Source organism: Pteronotus mesoamericanus, unplaced genomic scaffold (assembly GCF_021234165.1).
Source record: "Pteronotus mesoamericanus isolate MK-2021 breed Mesoamerican mustached bat unplaced genomic scaffold, CSHL_Meso_final contig_164, whole genome shotgun sequence".
In the NCBI taxonomy this organism is placed as follows: Eukaryota; Metazoa; Chordata; class Mammalia; order Chiroptera; family Mormoopidae; genus Pteronotus; species Pteronotus mesoamericanus.
The window spans coordinates 1944551-1961689 of record NW_026555065.1 but is presented as its reverse complement, the minus strand read 5'-3'; the positions used below and the strand labels follow the sequence as shown (position 1 = coordinate 1961689).

General features: G+C 37.8%; 1 protein-coding gene across 7 annotated transcripts in view; it reads left to right on the top strand.

The window, feature by feature from the left end:
* MAP2K5 (mitogen-activated protein kinase kinase 5) overlaps window positions 1-17139 on the top strand; it is a 249028-nt gene that overhangs the window by 32149 nt on the left and 199740 nt on the right. For all 7 annotated transcript variants that reach the window (XM_054565240.1, XM_054565238.1, XM_054565237.1 and 4 more), the window contains exons 4-6: window positions 5425-5494; window positions 9385-9425; window positions 10412-10479. In XM_054565240.1, coding sequence (XP_054421215.1) covers window positions 5425-5494; window positions 9385-9425; window positions 10412-10479 — 179 coding nt within the window. The remainder of the gene's footprint in view (window positions 1-5424; window positions 5495-9384; window positions 9426-10411; window positions 10480-17139) is intronic.

The window sequence follows — 17139 nt, the reverse complement described above, 5'->3', positions numbered from 1 at the left end:
AAGCTTTCCTGAAGAGGGTGATGTCTAGGTGGAATAAGCTAGGACAAGGGGACTGGGACAGGTGTTTGGAACAGAGAAAAGAGTATGATTAAAGGCTCAGGCGAAAGGATGTGTGGTGTATTGAGGACAAGCTACTGTGATTCAGTGTGGTATGGGCAGATGGTGAGGGAGGAAGGAAAGATATGAGATGAGGTTGGGCAGGAAGGTGGGCTAGATCATGAGGGGCCCTGGCTTGAGAGGTTTGAGAAGTGGGGAAGATTCAGAGTTAATGAGACTGGTGATTGATCGAGTGTGGGGAAGAAGGAAAGAGGCATGCTCTGGATAACTTCCAGATACCTGGTTTGGAAAACAAGGTCATTGTGACGTCATTTACTGAGATAGTGAACCCAGGTAGCAGGAGACAGGTCTAGAGCACGAAGGAGGGGTGGGAGAGGTAAAGACCTTTTGAGTTAGAGGAGCCTATGGACAACCAATTGGGTATGTTTAGAGTCTTAAGAGAGAAATCTGGGCTGAAAATAAAGATTTGTGATTCATCAGCTCCTAATTAGTCTCAATGACTCCTCTGGTAATTGAAACCTTTTGAAGTGGCTGCAGTTAACTTAAGGAGAGTCTAAAATAAGAGAAGGTTGATGAACAACTATGGGGAACTCCATTTAAAGGAGGGGCGGGGGAAGAACCGCTTACAGGAAACTGAGTAGAGTGGTCAGGGAGGTAGGAGAACCAGAGAGAGTCACTGAAGAAAGAGGGAGAGCTCCTTTGTCAGTACAGGAATCTTTGCACTGCACCATGCTGTCTCGTGCATGCCGGCCTCTGAAAGATCAGAGGACTTGGCCTAACCCACACAGGGTATGAGTGAGGAAGACAAGCTCTCCACCAGCTCAGCAGTCTACCCAGTAGTGCACTTTGCTTAGTTAGATGCTTTAAGGTATGAGAAATATGAGATAACTTGCCTTTTGGCTCTTAAAGAGTAAACATAACATTTCATGTTCTGAGTACATGGACTGGAATGAAGTATTTTTCTTGATTCACTGATAAAACCTCTGCTTGTCTGTGAAATATAAGGGTGATGATTCTCACAGAATAGAATAAGGTTGTGAAAAATTAAATGAATAAATGTAAATATGTAGTACTGAGCCTAACACAGAGTAGGTATTCACTGAGTGATAGTCGTTTCTCTGTGTGTGTTGCCCTCTGTCTCCTCTCTCTTTTAATAGAAAACTTGTGCCTTGTTAAATTAAACTGCTATTCTGGAACCCAAGTTTGTCATATGGCAGATTTCCATGAAGAAAAAAAATGTTGTAATTATTGATTGAATTGTGCTGTTAGAATTAGAATTGGGCTCATAACAAATAGGAACACTATTTGATAAACTTGCAAACAAAACAAAGCCAAAAATTGTACTTGCTATCCCCTTGTTGATTCTGGCCCTCTGTTTCAAATTAATTAGATTTTTGGATAACTATGCTAAACTTTGTCACATCCTTATTAAAATTGTTTAAGGATTTTGAAGAACATCTCAGAGGGACTCAAACTAATCTGAGTCTGGTTGTGGAGATTCCATTAGCAATCACAAAACTGATTAATCTTTTACTCAGTTAGCTTATTGATTATTGCTGCAATTACTACATGTAACGGATTCTGCAAGCAGAAATCCAGACAGAAAACACATTTTATAACTGCTGCTGATATATTCAGTTCGAGCACAATACTTCATACTTTTTATACATAACTATTTCTGTATTTTTAAATGCTAGAGCACTTCTCAAAGAGTGTTGTGCTTAATGTTGTTACACTATTAAGTGGTTCACTTTTTAATTTCTCAACTACTAATAATATATTACAGTTTACAAAGTACCTTCATTAATTCTATTGCTCCAGTTTAATTTTGAGCTTCACCGTAATCATATGTCATAGAATAGATCTCTTCACTCTCATTTGGAGGAAACTAAGGTTCACCAAGGTTAAATGACTTTTTGAAGGCCACTACAAGTTAATAGGTGTCAGAGTCAAGATTGGACCCCATTTCAAGCAATACATATTTATCATGCACCTACTATGTGCAGGGATTTGTGTTAGGAGTAATGAAAGCCAAAATAGATTATAGAGAATAAGCTCAGGAAGTTATTTAGGTAACTTCAAATTGTGACTTCATTAATGTTATAATGGTTCACTTTGTTACTTTTCTGTCTGAACCATGTTAAATATCTTGGCATACAAGATTTAGGCTTTTGTTTGGTTAGTTTTTTCATTTTGTTTTTGTCTAGTAGATGTCTTTGTCATCATTGTTTATATTTTATCACTATTTGGAACAAAACTGGAAAGAATCCCTTTCTCTCTTTAAAGGGAGAATATGTAAAAACCTTGACAGGATTGAGATCTAAAAACAACTTGCTATGCAGCTTATTAAGTGCTATCTCAATATCTTCTCATGTAAGTGCCCCATTAATCCTGTGGTTACATACCATCTTCACTTTATAGATGAGTAAACTGAGGTGGAGTGTTTCCTCACTGAGGTCCTGAGCTAAAAAATGGCCAGTACTGAGACTCCTGGGTTTGAGTTCTTCAAGCTCCTTGCTCATTTTACTGGGCAGCACAGGCCTCATGGCCCCTCAGGACCTCTCTGTTCCAGAAGATACTATTTATGGCCCTGCATCTTACCCTCGTCCCTTAGGGAATGCTGTGTAAGCAGTAGCATGAGCTCCTTGGCCTGGTGCCTTGTTGGGGGGCCCCTGGTCCTCACCAGGCCTGTTCCTCAGCGGTCATTTGCCTAGAGTAGGCCTGCGCCATGGGTTTAATTACTGCCCTTTATAATTGGTCCTCGATGGTGAATTACTTCACTGTGTGGAACACAGATTCTCTGGTAATACAAACACAGATCAAACCCAGTATTGCAGCAGGAAAAAATGGTCCCTGGGTTTGGAAGAATTGTAGAAAACAAAATACAAATCCTAACTACTTGGTTTAAAGGAACTGGCAAGTGGAATTCTTTTTATCATTACTGTGATGAGTTAATTATATAGTACAAAAAGATGTTTATAGATTGCTAAAAAATTCTTACAATGACTATAAAAATATATATAGTTTACCAGTTGATTTGGCACAGGTCTGAAATGAAAGGGAAACCATTCTTTTAAAATGTATATATTTTAATCCTTATCCAAGGAAATTTGTTTTTCATTGCTTCAGAAAGAGAGGAAGGGAGAGAGAGAAATATCTAGGTGAGAGAGGAACATAGATTGGTTGCCTCCCATGTGCACCCGAACTGGGGAACGAACCCGCAGCTTGGGTATATGCCCTGACTGGGAATCAAGCCTGCAACCTTTCTGTTACAAGATGACGCTCCAACCGAGCCACACTGACCAGGGCCAAGGGAAACCATTTTTTAAAATTAATTTTGTGAGGTAAATAAATAAAGTTGGAAAACAGGTCAATTTCATGCATGCAAGGTTTTATAGTAGGAAAAAAATGCATTGCACCTGTCTGACCCTTTACATTTGAGGTTATTTGTTTTCAGACTTGACCACAAGCACCAGTTTCAGACAACCCTATAATTAATTTGTTAGATAAAGAATAAGGATATTTTATTTGTTTTGATTTTACGACTGTGGTGAAGTAATAACTGAAATTACTAACCTATTGTACATAGCAGTTAATTAAAGAAAAGCATTAACTATAGGCGAACACCACCGCTGCTGTTGTCTTGTATCAGTATAAAAAGGCAGTAATTTTTTTGACAGCCACTGATTGGAAAGTTGCTCTCAGCCTTCCAGAAGCAAGGGGTTACATGCTGTGGATCAATAACCGGCAAATTTTCCATTAAAAAGAATACCTGAGCAATGTTCCAAATAGCCACTGGCATCTTAATTTTCCATGGAAACCTCAAACACTGGTGTGCCGAGAACAAGTCATTTTCGGACAATTTTTCCAGACTACTTGTTAACAGTTATTGCTGTCCCAAAAGGTTGACAGCCTACATGATTGATATTTCATTTACTTGTCATCACTGTTTGAGTAATGGCAAGCACTGTATTTCTGTGGTTTTAAGGAATAGAATCTCCTGAAAGACGTTTCACCTTAGAATGTATTCCAGAGAATATCATGTATGTTTATGCTGCATGTATATGAGTTTTTACATACACAGGAGAGGATCAGTTTCCTTTACAGTTCTAAAGCCCTTGGAGTGCAGGATACACTTACATAAGTCTATGTCTATCAAAATTCACTTTCATTTTGTTTTTAGGGTAAAAAGCCTTAGCCTTGTTAACTTGTGATTTCCAAGATGATGTAGACTTTAAGATGTAGAAATAATTCTCTTTATTATTAAGGGGAAAAGAAACTGGATGTGGTAATAATGTAATGTACATAAAAGCAATAAGAAGATGGATGTCTGTATCTTCTAAAAAGAAACTCAAGAATGCCAGCAAATAATGATCAAGGAAAAATTTTCTGAAAATGTAATAAATAACATCTGTGGGTTTTTAATATAAAAACAGCCAAGATTTTAAAGGGGAGTTCTGCTCTGTGACAGCCCCTCCAACCCAAACTGGGCAGGTTTCATTGTTGATGTTTTGCCATCAAGAGCATCACTTTGTTGTTAGTCAAATGTTAAGGAAGTAAGGGCCAGACACGATCTTCAAGTTAGCTGAACATAGGCTTATTAAAGCGTATTATTATTATTGTGGTTGTTGTTGTTGATTAGCTTACTAAGAAAAATGGGAATCAGAGTATAAAACAACCTACTGAATGAATCTGTGTTTCTGAAGGAGTATGAATGCTTTTTTCACTTGGGACTTTATTTTTTGTGCCCAGAATTTTAAAGTGAAATTTGATCTGTATGAAAGAATTTGTAAGATTAAAGCATAAAAGGTATATTTGCTTGAAACTGGGCTGCCTTTTTAGTTAATTATCCTGTCATCTTTGGAAGGATCATATCTTGTTTGCTCATCCCCACCATCTCCATGACTTAGATTTCCATCTGTGAATTTTATACTCAAATATGAATAAAGTTTGATTAACTGGCAAAGAGGTCCAAGCTAAGTGTGAGGCATCTTTATTTTACTTTGCAAAATCCAGGGAAAGAGAATAAGAGGCAATTTGAGAGATTTCTACTAAAATGCTTTGTATTTTTTTTAAATAACGTATCATTTTCAAAATATGTCTACGGGTCACACACTAATCTAAAGTCTTAATCAACAGTTTTACTTTTAAAGATAAGTGATAGTGTGGAGGCTAACACTGTACAGGACTTTCAATACTGAATATTCACTATAGTCATTTTAATGTGCAAATGGGGACAAAGTATTCTCGAGGCTGATTTTATATATCGCAGCAATTTACAAAAGTACTATGAATTAAACAACCCATGAGTGCCGGTTCCGGTATTCATACATTACTGAGTAATCTCTTTCTATAATCTCTTTGCAGTATTATTCCACAGTAATGGAGCAGCAAGTAAATGGACAGTTAATAGAGCCTCTGCAGATATTTCCAAGAGGTAATGTTGAACAAATTCTAATCAACAATGATTATTTCAGTAAACTGTTTCATCAACAGTTATGTTTTCCAAAGGTTTAAATGCACATAACATGATGTTTAGCTCTTAATTTGAAAAAAACAAAAGAAGCATTCATTATCATGGGGATTGCAGGCTGTATTATAGTTATGGCAGATAAAATATCTAATTTACTAGAGTAAATTAAACTAACTAGATTGTGTTTTTGTTTTTGAAGTACATATTTACATTCGCTTAAAAAACTCTTTGGGGGTCCACATGGTTTCTAAACCAAGGCAAATGAATGATTTTAATTTTGGACATTTATAAATCGTGGCTCATGATGGTAGCCAAAGCTGCTGTTATGGAGAAAGCTTTCAGCTAGTACAGAAGCTAAGGTTTACCAAGAAGCTTTAGGAGAGAATTTTTGGTAAAACGTTTAGTGCTTGGTTTCGGGGGTGGCATTTTCTAAATAAGAGAAAGTCCTCATAAATGGGAATTTAATTGTTAAGTCTCCAAAAATATGCACTCATTAAGGTAAGTCTCAGTCAATCACCTGGACAGATAATGTACTTTTTCCCTTTCCGGTTTGTCACTAACTAGCCTTATATCAGATATGAATGTTCCCCTGTATATAAATATTCCCTCAAAATTTGAATAATGAAGAAAATGAACAGTTTGATTATATAAACTGCTAAGTCTGTCATCCATTATACATTGTCCCACTTCAAATCCATGTTTTCTAACTTGATGGAACAGATAAGGAAATTCTCTAAGTAACTCCTAGAAATAACTGAAATAATTAAAGGTTAAACTTTTGTTAACTGATACTATACAAATAATCATGGTGTAAGTGTTCCAATTAAACATTCTCGACTTTTATTACCTATAACACTCTGAAGATTGAATAGCTAAATTAACTAATAGGCTCTTATTTGCACTGATAAAGTCTCCAAAGGCATCTGACTCGGCCAGCCCACAAGGCCTGGGTTCAAGAGCAGTGCCGCGCTTCTAGCATTAATGTAGGCAGTGGGATTGGGCGTACTCAGTAAATTATTAATAATAACTTATTAAAGAGCTAAGGAAATAAAATTGGGCCATTGATAGTGTGTCTGAAACAGGATTATGATTAATCGAATTCTGTTGCACCTGAGGACTAGAAACTAAAACAGAAACAAAAGAAAAAGAAATGTCACCGCTTTTGTATATTAGGCCAATAACAACGATGCAGTTTATTTTGTAATATTTTTAGTGACTAGAGAATTTGGTCAAGTTTCAAAACTGTTTCTCCACAAGGAGTATTTTTTTTTACCAGCTGAAAAATTTCCATTAATTGCTTCCCTACTTGATGGCATTGTAGCTCTGCTGTTATAACAAACCCTAGTACAGTATGCTGGGTAATTATAGGTCCAGTGCTGTGGGCCTTTTTTTTCCCCCAATAAAATATTTACCTTTTATATCTAAAATCTTTTCAAGTTTTCATTTTATTTATTTGTTTATTTACTTACTTATTTCTTTATTTTGAGCAGTCCTGGTCAGTGTTATTGTCTATACCATTGTACCCTCTCCCCTGATAATAAAAACCATTTTTTGACATCTGCTCTATTCAGGTACTAATATTGCTTTAAATTTTTTTATTTCTAATTTTCCCCAAAGTTTTGCCTATTAGGTATTATTGCTTTCATTGTTTAAGTGAGAATATTGAAGTTCAGGGAGGTTAAGTAATTTCAGAACCACACAACTGATAAGTGGTTAATGTACCCTTTGATAAGAATTTTGTTTAAAATATAACTTGCTGAAAGTAGAAGGACATATAAGTTAAAATATTGGTGGTGTGCGTGAGGGTAGTTTGGAGGGGTTTGTAGGAGTGCTAAGAAGAGTGTAATGTAGGGACAGGATACTGAAAAGGAGAAAATAAATGAGATGTGAGTGTCACCCATATTTCTACCACAGAGGCGATTTGGCACCAATAAATTACTAAATAAAGTTCTTCCAAGCCAAATTTACATTTTAAAAAATCAGAGACTCAGTCACTCTTCCCCTATGGGTTTTTGGTTTTTTGTACATGCTATTGTACAACTCTTTTTAGTTTTTTGTATTCTTCTGCTTTTTGCTTACTTATCTACATCATATATAGATAAGTGAGATTATGCAAACTTGTACAATTAGGATATGGACACATTGGGTATATTAACAGGGCCTGCATAGTTAGTTAGAGGCCCCAGACCTTAGATTCTGTGGTCAGACCCCATGTTAAAAAGAATCTCTAGACAGAAAAAGTGAGAAAGACAGGAGATAAAGTTTCTGTTCTAACATCAGATGTTTTTCTCATTCCAAGTGGGACAGTTGCTTTAGATATTAACTCTCAGCTCATGGCTAAGTCCTTTCCGTTGTTAAAAAATATGTTAAATGTTACTAAGTATGAAAATTTACTAGCTTTATAATATCATCAATAAATTAGGAAATATAAGGTATTAGGTTTTTAAATACTGTTTAGATTTTCAGTTTTAAAGGTTTGAGAAGCCAGTTGAGGAAAGAGACAGCTGTTAAGGTAAGAGATAAGGGTTAATTTAATCCTTATTGCATTTTTTCCCCATTACCATTTAGTTCCTTTATATTCCCCTCCCCGCAGCAATCACCACACTGTTGGAAAAATTAGAAAAAAGAGTTGATGCCTGTTTCTAATTCCTTAGTTAGCCACTTTCTTATTAAATGAAGTTTTTTGAATGCACTGGGTACTTCAGTGAAAATACTCTGACCTGTTGTCTTAGGAAGTATTAATGGTCCCTCAGGGATCAAGCATCAAATGTATATGACTGTTGTTTTGTTCAAAAATTTAATTTCCATTTTAAGTAAAGAAGGCTTGGAATCATGATTTTAATGCATTTTAGAAAAACACCAAAAAATTCTTTGTTAAGGTTGAGATGTATTTTCTAGGAAAATAACAATACATTTGAATATATTTGAAATATACAACATCAAAGCTACTGATGTGCTTTGTAATTATTACTCACATGTTATTATTAAATACCTGTATTTCTTGTTGTCAGAAACAGGAAAAATACATGTACATCTGAGAGAGGAGGCAAAAAAAAAAAAATCAAATTCATCCTTCACCAAACAATCTATCAAAATTGACAGCCCCTTAACATATAATATGTAGGGCACTGTAGTTTTCAGATGGAAACAGCCTATAACACAGGCAGGAAGCTTTTGTGTTTTTAACATTTGATGAAGAAGCATTTGCTGAATCGGAAAAATACTAACCTCTAACTCAGTATGGTGTCAGGAAATTAATATTATTTTTTTGGCACTGCTTTATCTTTACACTTAAATACTACCAGATGTTAAGATTGCCAAGAAATGTAGTAAAATTAGTGATATCTCTGTATTTTAATAAATTTGACTGCTTATTTGCTGTGCAGACTAATACTATGCAGACTCGAATATTCCATCTTAGAATCTCTAACAATTGTTTTGGCATTAAAAGACCTTGCTCCCACTCGTCGACTCCCCCTAAAACCTGGCGATTTTCAAAGTAGTTTAAGTGATGGCAGATATACAATGTAATAGAGTGAGGAAAGATTGCAGAAATTTGAATTATGAAAGGAATCTAATCATTTTAGCTCAGTTAACTTGATTTTTATATGTTTTAAGCAGAAATTGGAATTTATATGAGGTGGTGTCAGAAAGCTTTTTGCATTTATAAATGCTCACTCCTGCAAGTTAAAAACCCTGGTTCATAATTCCCACTTTGGGTCTTGGGAGCCACTTTTCAATCATTTCTCTCTGCTAATTTTGGTGTCACCCTCATTTCTTTTTAAACGATTCATTTTGAGCAAATTTGTAAATGGCCCTGATGTGTTCTACAATTTAGTCAATTACTGTTTCAGCCTGCAAGCCTCCTGGGGAACGGAACATACATGGCCTGAAGGTACGAATTTCAATAATTGTTTCAGTAAAGTTAGATGGATTTGTAATGCTGTGTTCCACTTATTGAAATGTCAAATAAAACTGCACTTTCTCAAGCTCTGACAAGCGATCCCTTTTTTTTCCTTTTCCTTTTTTTTTTTTAAATGGAAGGTTGGAGGGGGATTCTTCTGTAGTGTATGCTTAATATGTGTATATGTTTGGTTACAGGGGTTTTGTTGTCATGCGTTTTATTATCTGGAATTGTTTTGTTGGTCTCTTTCTTCAGGATGATCCTGGGTACTGATCTTCACAAAGATTTACTTAAGTGAAAATACAGACTTCATTTCAGTGGTTAATTAAGCACATAAGCATAGTGCACACAGAATAACCACCCCTCTCTTCTTTTGATGTATATATGCTAAAAAACATATATTTAATGCCTTTTAATTGTTCTGTGTATTTTGAATTCTAGATTTCTGTTTAATGCTTTACATTTGAAAGAAAAGCTGGCTTTTAGATTCAAACATTTTATAATTAATTCCTTGGACTTCATTTTTTAGTGGTCATGGAACATTCTACAATGTTCTGCTCAATTTTAGAGCTGATGGATATGACAGCTTCAGGTTCACTACTAACCTGTGGATGTAGTCTTAATGTGCTTTTTTGAACACATGAGGCTTGGTTTTTTGCATATGAAACATAACACAACAATAAATGGAATTTTTCTCTAGAATTGAACTCAATTCTAGACAATGAATTGAAAATTTTCCCTATTTATCTCTCCCTTTTTTCAGCACTGTTTATTTGAATAATGACAGTAAGAGAGTATTATGTAATATACAGGTTGTATAGTTCTGTAACCTATATACTAAATAGACTCTAACCATGGGTCTGTCTAGCAACAAACTAATTAACCTTCATAGTGAAATGAGAAATTTGTGGTAAATTATAGGTTAATTGGAACTCTATCCTCAGAACACAAAACTGATGGAGAGTCTTTACTTGTAGGTGAATACGCGGGCCGGACCCTCTCACCACAGCAGCCCAGCAGTCTCAGAGGCACTTCCAAGCAATAGGTATGAGCAAGCGAGTGACGTGTACCCATAAGCAGGATTGTCTGCAAAGTTGCAGGGTGGGGAAATGGTGTGTGGAATGTCACCTCTTTTCTTAAAGACCAAAAGAAGTGTATGTGGCTTAGAAGAAACTTGAGCAGTTAGGTAACCCTGGGTACATACTGACCAAAGAGAGAAAACCTGCCTCCTAGAGGAAGATGAAATTCAGTGTGTTAAACTCTTAATTTTGGTCTATGGAATGGTTTTCCTTCAGTTACCAAATTATACAGAAGATTCAGTGATTTGATGATTTGATGCCTAGATGGGCTGGTTTATGAATTGTTTAATGCTTTTTTTCCTTCTTGTTTGTTCAACTTTTAGCAGTATCTTAACCAAAAAGAGGCAAGGAAAGAGTAAAGTGGTAAGATTTAAATTGACCACCCTTGTTGCTCATTTTTGTATCTTTGGTTGCATAAGAGATTGAAGCTATTTTGGAAGGAAAATAATTGTCATTAATTCATGCTAACAACATTGCCTCACACTGTGATGGATACTACTAGAGACTTGAGCCTTTTAAAATGTGTTTTTTTGACAGGCCTGAGAATTTCCAGACTATCATGGTGCTCAACTAGAAGGAGCAACCTGCTTAAGCTGATTAGCATTCTAGGTCATCTTTGTTATACATTCAGTTATTCAACTAGTGAACATATTCTAGACCACCACAATAAAGGAAATATCATAGTAAAGCAAGTCACATGAATTTTTTAGTTTCCCAGTGCATATAAAAGTTACATTTACACTATACTAGAGTCTATTAAATGTGCAGTAGCATTATTTCTAAAAAGTGTAGATACCTTAATTTAAAAAAATCTATTGTTACAAAATGTTAACCATCATCTGAGCCTTCAGCAAGCCCCAACAGAGGGTCTTGCCTCAATGTTGATGGCTAATGACTGATCAGCGTGATTATTGCTGAAGACTGGGGTAGCTGTGGCAATTTCTTAAAATCTGACACCAGTGAAGTTTACCATTTTGATTGACTCTTCCTCTCACGAATGATTTCTCTGTAGCATGTGATGCTGTTTGGTAGCATTTTACCCACAGTAGAACTCCTTTCAAAATTGGAGTCAGTTCTCTCAAACTTTGTCAGGTATTTTGTCAACTAATATTATGTAGTATTCTAAGTCTTTGTTGTCATTTCAGCAGTCTTCGCATCACTTTTTCCAGGAGATTCCGTCTCAAGAAACCCTTCCTTTGCTCATACATAAGAAACAACTCCTCATTCGTTAAAGTTTTATCATGAGATTGCAGCAATTCACTCACATCTTCAGGCTCCACTTTCAGATCTAGTTCTCTTGCTATTTCCATTACATTTGCAGTTAGTTATTTCCTCTACTGAAGTCTTGAGCCCCTGAAAGTCACCTATGAAGGTTAGATTCAACTTCTTCTAAGCTCTTGTTAATGTTAATATTTTGACTTCTTCCTGTGAAACACGAGTGTTCTTAATGGCATCTAGAATGATGAATAATTTCCAGAAGGTTTTCAGCTTACTTTGCTCATATCCATCAGAGGAATCACTATCTATGGCAGCTATAGCCTTATAAAATGTATTTCTTAAATAAGAATTGATGGTCAAAATTACTCTTTGATCCATGGGCTACAGAATGGATGTTATGTTAGCAGGCATGAAAACAACATTAATTTTGTTGTACATCTTTATCAAAGCTCTTGGGTGACCAGGCACATTGTCAATGAGTAGTAATATTGAGAAAGAATTTTTTTTTTTTTTGCACAGTAGACCTCAACAGTGGATTTAAAATATTCAGTAAACCATGCTGTAAACAGATGTTCTGTCATCCAAGCTTTGAGGTCCCATTTATAGAGCACAGGCAGAGTAGATTTGGCCTAATTCTTGAGGGCCCTAGGATATTCAGAACGGTAAATGAGCCCAGGCTTCAACTTAAACTCACCAGCTACATCAGCACCTAACAAGAGAGTCTGCCTATCCTTTGAAGCTCTGAAGCTTTCAAGCTTTCGTTGACTTCTCTCCAGCTATCTCTTGAATACTTAGAGGCAATTGTAGGGTTATTAATTGGTCTCATTCTGGCCAGAGGAGGGAAGGAGAGACAGACAGACACACACAGACACAAGGGAATGGCCAGTCAGTGGAACAGTGAGAGCACACATTTATTAAGTTTGATGTTTTTTATGGGTGTGGTTCTTGACTCCCCAAAGCAATTAAAATAGTAACATCAAAGATCACTTATCACAGATTAACATAACAAATATTACTAATAATGAAAAACTTTGAAATATCACAAGAATTACCAAACCTATGGCAGACAAGTGAGCAAATGCCTTTAGAAAAATGGCACCAATAGACTTGATCAACACAGGGTTGCTGCAGACTTCCAATCTGTAAAAAACACAGTATCTTCAAAGTAAAATAAAACAAAGCAAAGCACAATAAAACGAGGTATGCCTCTACTTGAAGATGATGCTGTGAAGGTGATTGCTCTGCAGGTGTGTATTCACACTGGTGACTGACAGGCCAGTATCAAACCACAAAACCCTTCCATTCTTTGCTCAGGTCTTCCTGGGTTTAGGGCTGTAGCCAGTATTTGCACAGCCCTTTCTTTATCAGCTGAGATGCAGTTTAGGCTTCTACTTTCTCTTCTATGCCTCTCCTTTCCCTCTTAACCCTGAGTCTTAGTTTTTGTTTTGTTTTGTTTTTATTTGTTTTTTGCCAGGGGTCTTTACTTGTAAGTAATTTAAAGTCTCTCCTGACTCTATCCTTACTCTCCTGTCCTCTCCCCAAAAGTCACTTCCTCGATTGCTTTATTATAGCGTCATTATATCTACCTACCAGCTTTCCTGCTATAAACACACTACTATTAAAGTATATTTCCTTCTTAAATAATTCATTGTGTCTTAAAATACAGCCTGGTTGTCTGCTGGTGGCTCGTCTATCTTGTGGTCATGGGGGTAGGTCTTTTGGTTCTCATCCAGGGACCTGGCCCTGTAGTTTCTCTTTTCCCACTTGTTGGGCATGTGAGCCATGGTCACTCATTATACTCAATTCAAAGAGGACACGGCATTTAATTACTACCAGTACTTCCAGAAAAGGTGTTGTTCAGACAGGCTGACTGACCATGAGCCTTGAGGAAAAATCAGGACTTTCCCTGGTGTTTTAGGTCAAATCTTATCATGGCATAAAAAGAGGATAGAGTTGGAAAAAATGGTAAGACAGAGAAGAAACAGGATAACTTTTCAGTTCTCTTAGATTTAGTTTTAAAAACATGAGTGAATTAGCATGGTTTCTTAAAAAGTGTCATTTATATTCACAGAGTGTTATGAAGTCTTCCGGCTGCACAGAGACTGTCTGTTCTAGTGGCTCTCAGCCTTTTGTTGCAGCGTCTTCCCTGAGGGCGTGACAGCTTCCCTAATAGTAACAGTAGTTTGTGCCTGTAGTGATTTCTGTTATGGAAGGGATGCAATTGGAAAAAGTCCTCCATGTGATTTCAATATGCCATTCTGGGTTGACCATGTTCTGTGTCCCAAGTTGATAGCAAATCAAAAGTATTTATTGAGTGCCCTCTTATTCATTAAGTGCTATCCTCCACACTAGGAATACAGTGTGGTCCTTGCCCTTTGGAGCTTACTACCTTGTAGACACACAGACAGAAAGTCCAAATATACAAATAATTATACTTTATAATTAGTTATAAAGTAAACAGGCAAGCTTTGAAGAGAGCACACTGGGCAGGAACATGTTTAAGTTTAGACTGGGTGCTCGGGGAAGACTTTCTGGGGAAGAGTCTTCCCTGAGGAATGAGAAGGACCAAGCCACATCAAGAGCCAGAGAAGGGCATTTCAGAGGGAGGAGAGAGCGCGAAGGGGAACACCCTGGGGTGGAGAAGGGCCTCAGCGTGTTTGTAAGCAGGCCCGTTTGGCTGGCACACAGGGAGGGGTGCTGAGTTGGGGGAAGATATGGAGAGAGGGGAGGAGAGCAATAGGAGTGATGGGAGAAAAGGAGGGAGGCAGGAGCCACGTCACGCAGGGCCTCGTGTTTCAATTTCCCACTCAGTATGTTGGCAGACCATTAGGTGACCTTCAGCAGGGGAGTGCTATTGCCAGCTCTGTGTTGATAAAAGCCTCTTTGCCTGCGGTGTGGAGAATGAGAACGCGAAGCCCAACCTAACCCTGCCCTCCTTAGGTGCCTGCCTCTTCACTCCTGGCCTGGTGGTCCTCCTGACTCCTCCCGAACATCTCTGTGGAAGGAATGCACTTCATTGGCTGAGGCAGCCCCTTCCATTTGCATGTAGCTAAGTCTTAGAATGTTCTTTTTTGTGGGCTGAGATTTGCTTCCCTTTACTACCCAGTCATAAAGATTTGATTTAGCCCTCAGAACAGAGCTGTTCTTTCTCATAGGTGATAACTCAATCTTCCAATCTAAACATACAGCTCGAGCCCCTGTCTCGGTAAATGCTCCCACGCCTGCTCAGCTGCGCACTCCAGGTGACCTGCCGGTCATCCTGCACTGCCTCCTGGGCTTCCCGCCACCCCATATCCGGTCAGTTCCTGCATTGGTAGGGTCTACCTTCTTTTCTTTTTTTTTATTTAAAGATTTTATTTATTTATTTTTAGAGAGGGGAAGGGAGGGAGAGAAACATCAATGCGTGGTGGCCTCTCGCGTGCCCCCTACTGGGGACCTGTCCAGCAGCCCAGGCATGTGCCGTGACTGGGGATTGAACCAGCGATCCTTTGGTTCTCAGACCAGCATGCAATCCACTGAGCTACACCAGCCAGGGCTGTAGGTTCTACTTCCTGAGTCTCTCTGGAGTCTTCTCTACTTCCCAACACCCCAGTTGTTGCAAAGGTGATTCAGGCTCTAGGTCACTGCTACAGTCTCCTAAAGTTTCCTTCCTCCAGCCTGGCCCCATTGAAGTCCCTCCTTCACACTGCAGTCAGAATCACCTTGCTAATGTGAGTTCTGAGCCTGTCATTTGCCCTTTTACTGCTTCCCACAATCTTCAGGGTGAGGTATACCCTCCACAGCAGGTGGGCACTGGCCTTTCACATGTGGGTCCTATTCCAGCCCCCCACAGCCTGCCACTCCACTCCTTCTTACCTGACATTCTAGGTCTGCTGATAAATAAGAGGTGCCCTTAATGGGTCACATTTCCTCTCCCTCCCTGTTGGGTTTTCACATCTGCTGCTGTGTCTTTCCTGATGTGCTCCTCTTTTAATCCCCTTTTCTGCCTTCAGTCTGGCTAATGTTTCTCATCTTTGAGGAATAAATCTGGTATCTTCTTCTAAAAACCATCCCTGATTATTACCCACTTCCCAGTTTACACCAAGTACCCCTTCTATGAATTCCCATAACACCCCTGTGCTTGTCTTGCTGTACCAGGTAGCACATTGTGTTAAAATCACCTCTGTCCCCAGGAGATTCTGTGTTGTTTGAGGTCAGTGACTATAAAATATTCATTGTCAAATTCCCAATTCCTGGAATGATGCTTGGGATATAGGAGATAATAATGCTTGAATGAATGAGTGAAATAGCTAACTAATTAACTAACTTAGATTCCCTTTAAGTCTAATCTCTGGATTAAATTCCCCCAACTCATTCAGCTTTTCTGATACGACATTATTTTTAGACCTCTCACCCTGTTACTCTTCTTTGGCTGTCTCAGTGTCCCTCTTAAAGTGTCATAACTGGGTTACAATTGTATCACATTTAAACTTTAAAAAGGTTTTATTATTTTTTTAAAGACCTGATTTTTATTTATTTATTTTCAGAGAGAGGAGAAAGGAGGGTGAAAGAGAGGGAGAGAAACATCAATTGGTTGCCCCTTGTCCACCCCAAATGGGGACCTGGCCCGCAACCCAGGCACGTGCCCCGACAGGGAACCTGCGACCTTTCGGTTTTCAGGCCAGCGCTCAGTCCACTGAGCCACGTCAACCAGGGCTTAAAAAGATTTTAAAAGTGATTTTTAAAAGACACTCTGACCCTACCAACAAAATATCAGGTAAACTGGGACACAAAGAATATGCCAGAATACAAAGAAATACTTTTTACCAAAGTCGGTAACCAGATATTGTCATAACGGATGAAATCAGCCTTTCCTTCTGTTACCTCAGAGCATGAACTGGTCTTTGTCTTGGTGCATGGCTGTTATTAAACTGAGCTTGCTAATCCACGTGGTGTTTTTAGGCCATAATTACAGAATTCAGGTCCCACTGCCACGGCAAGGCCTTTCCCAAATGTCTTGATTTTCTCTTCCTATAAAATTAGGATGATTAGACTTTCTATATATCTACCTCTGATGTTAGAAGATTGAAGTTATATCAAGGAATCATGTTTCATTTCCTCGATGAAAAGTTTTTTGTAAATGCAGTGAATCAAAATGTTATTATTTCAAGTTGTGTGATAAAATGGAATGAGTATATGTGGAGAAACATTGCCCAGGCATTTTTTGGTTCTTTTTATTTGTACAACAATTGCAACTATTAAATTGGGAGTTATCTGTGGGAACAGAGGGATCTAAGTGTTTCTCAGGAAGAAAAGTATGTATGTGTAAGAGAGAGAGACTGACTTTGAGCAAGTTCTGTACCTTAGTGTTCTTCATTTGTTTGTTTTTTGTAAATTATGAGTAATTATACCCTGCAGGCCAGTTTCCC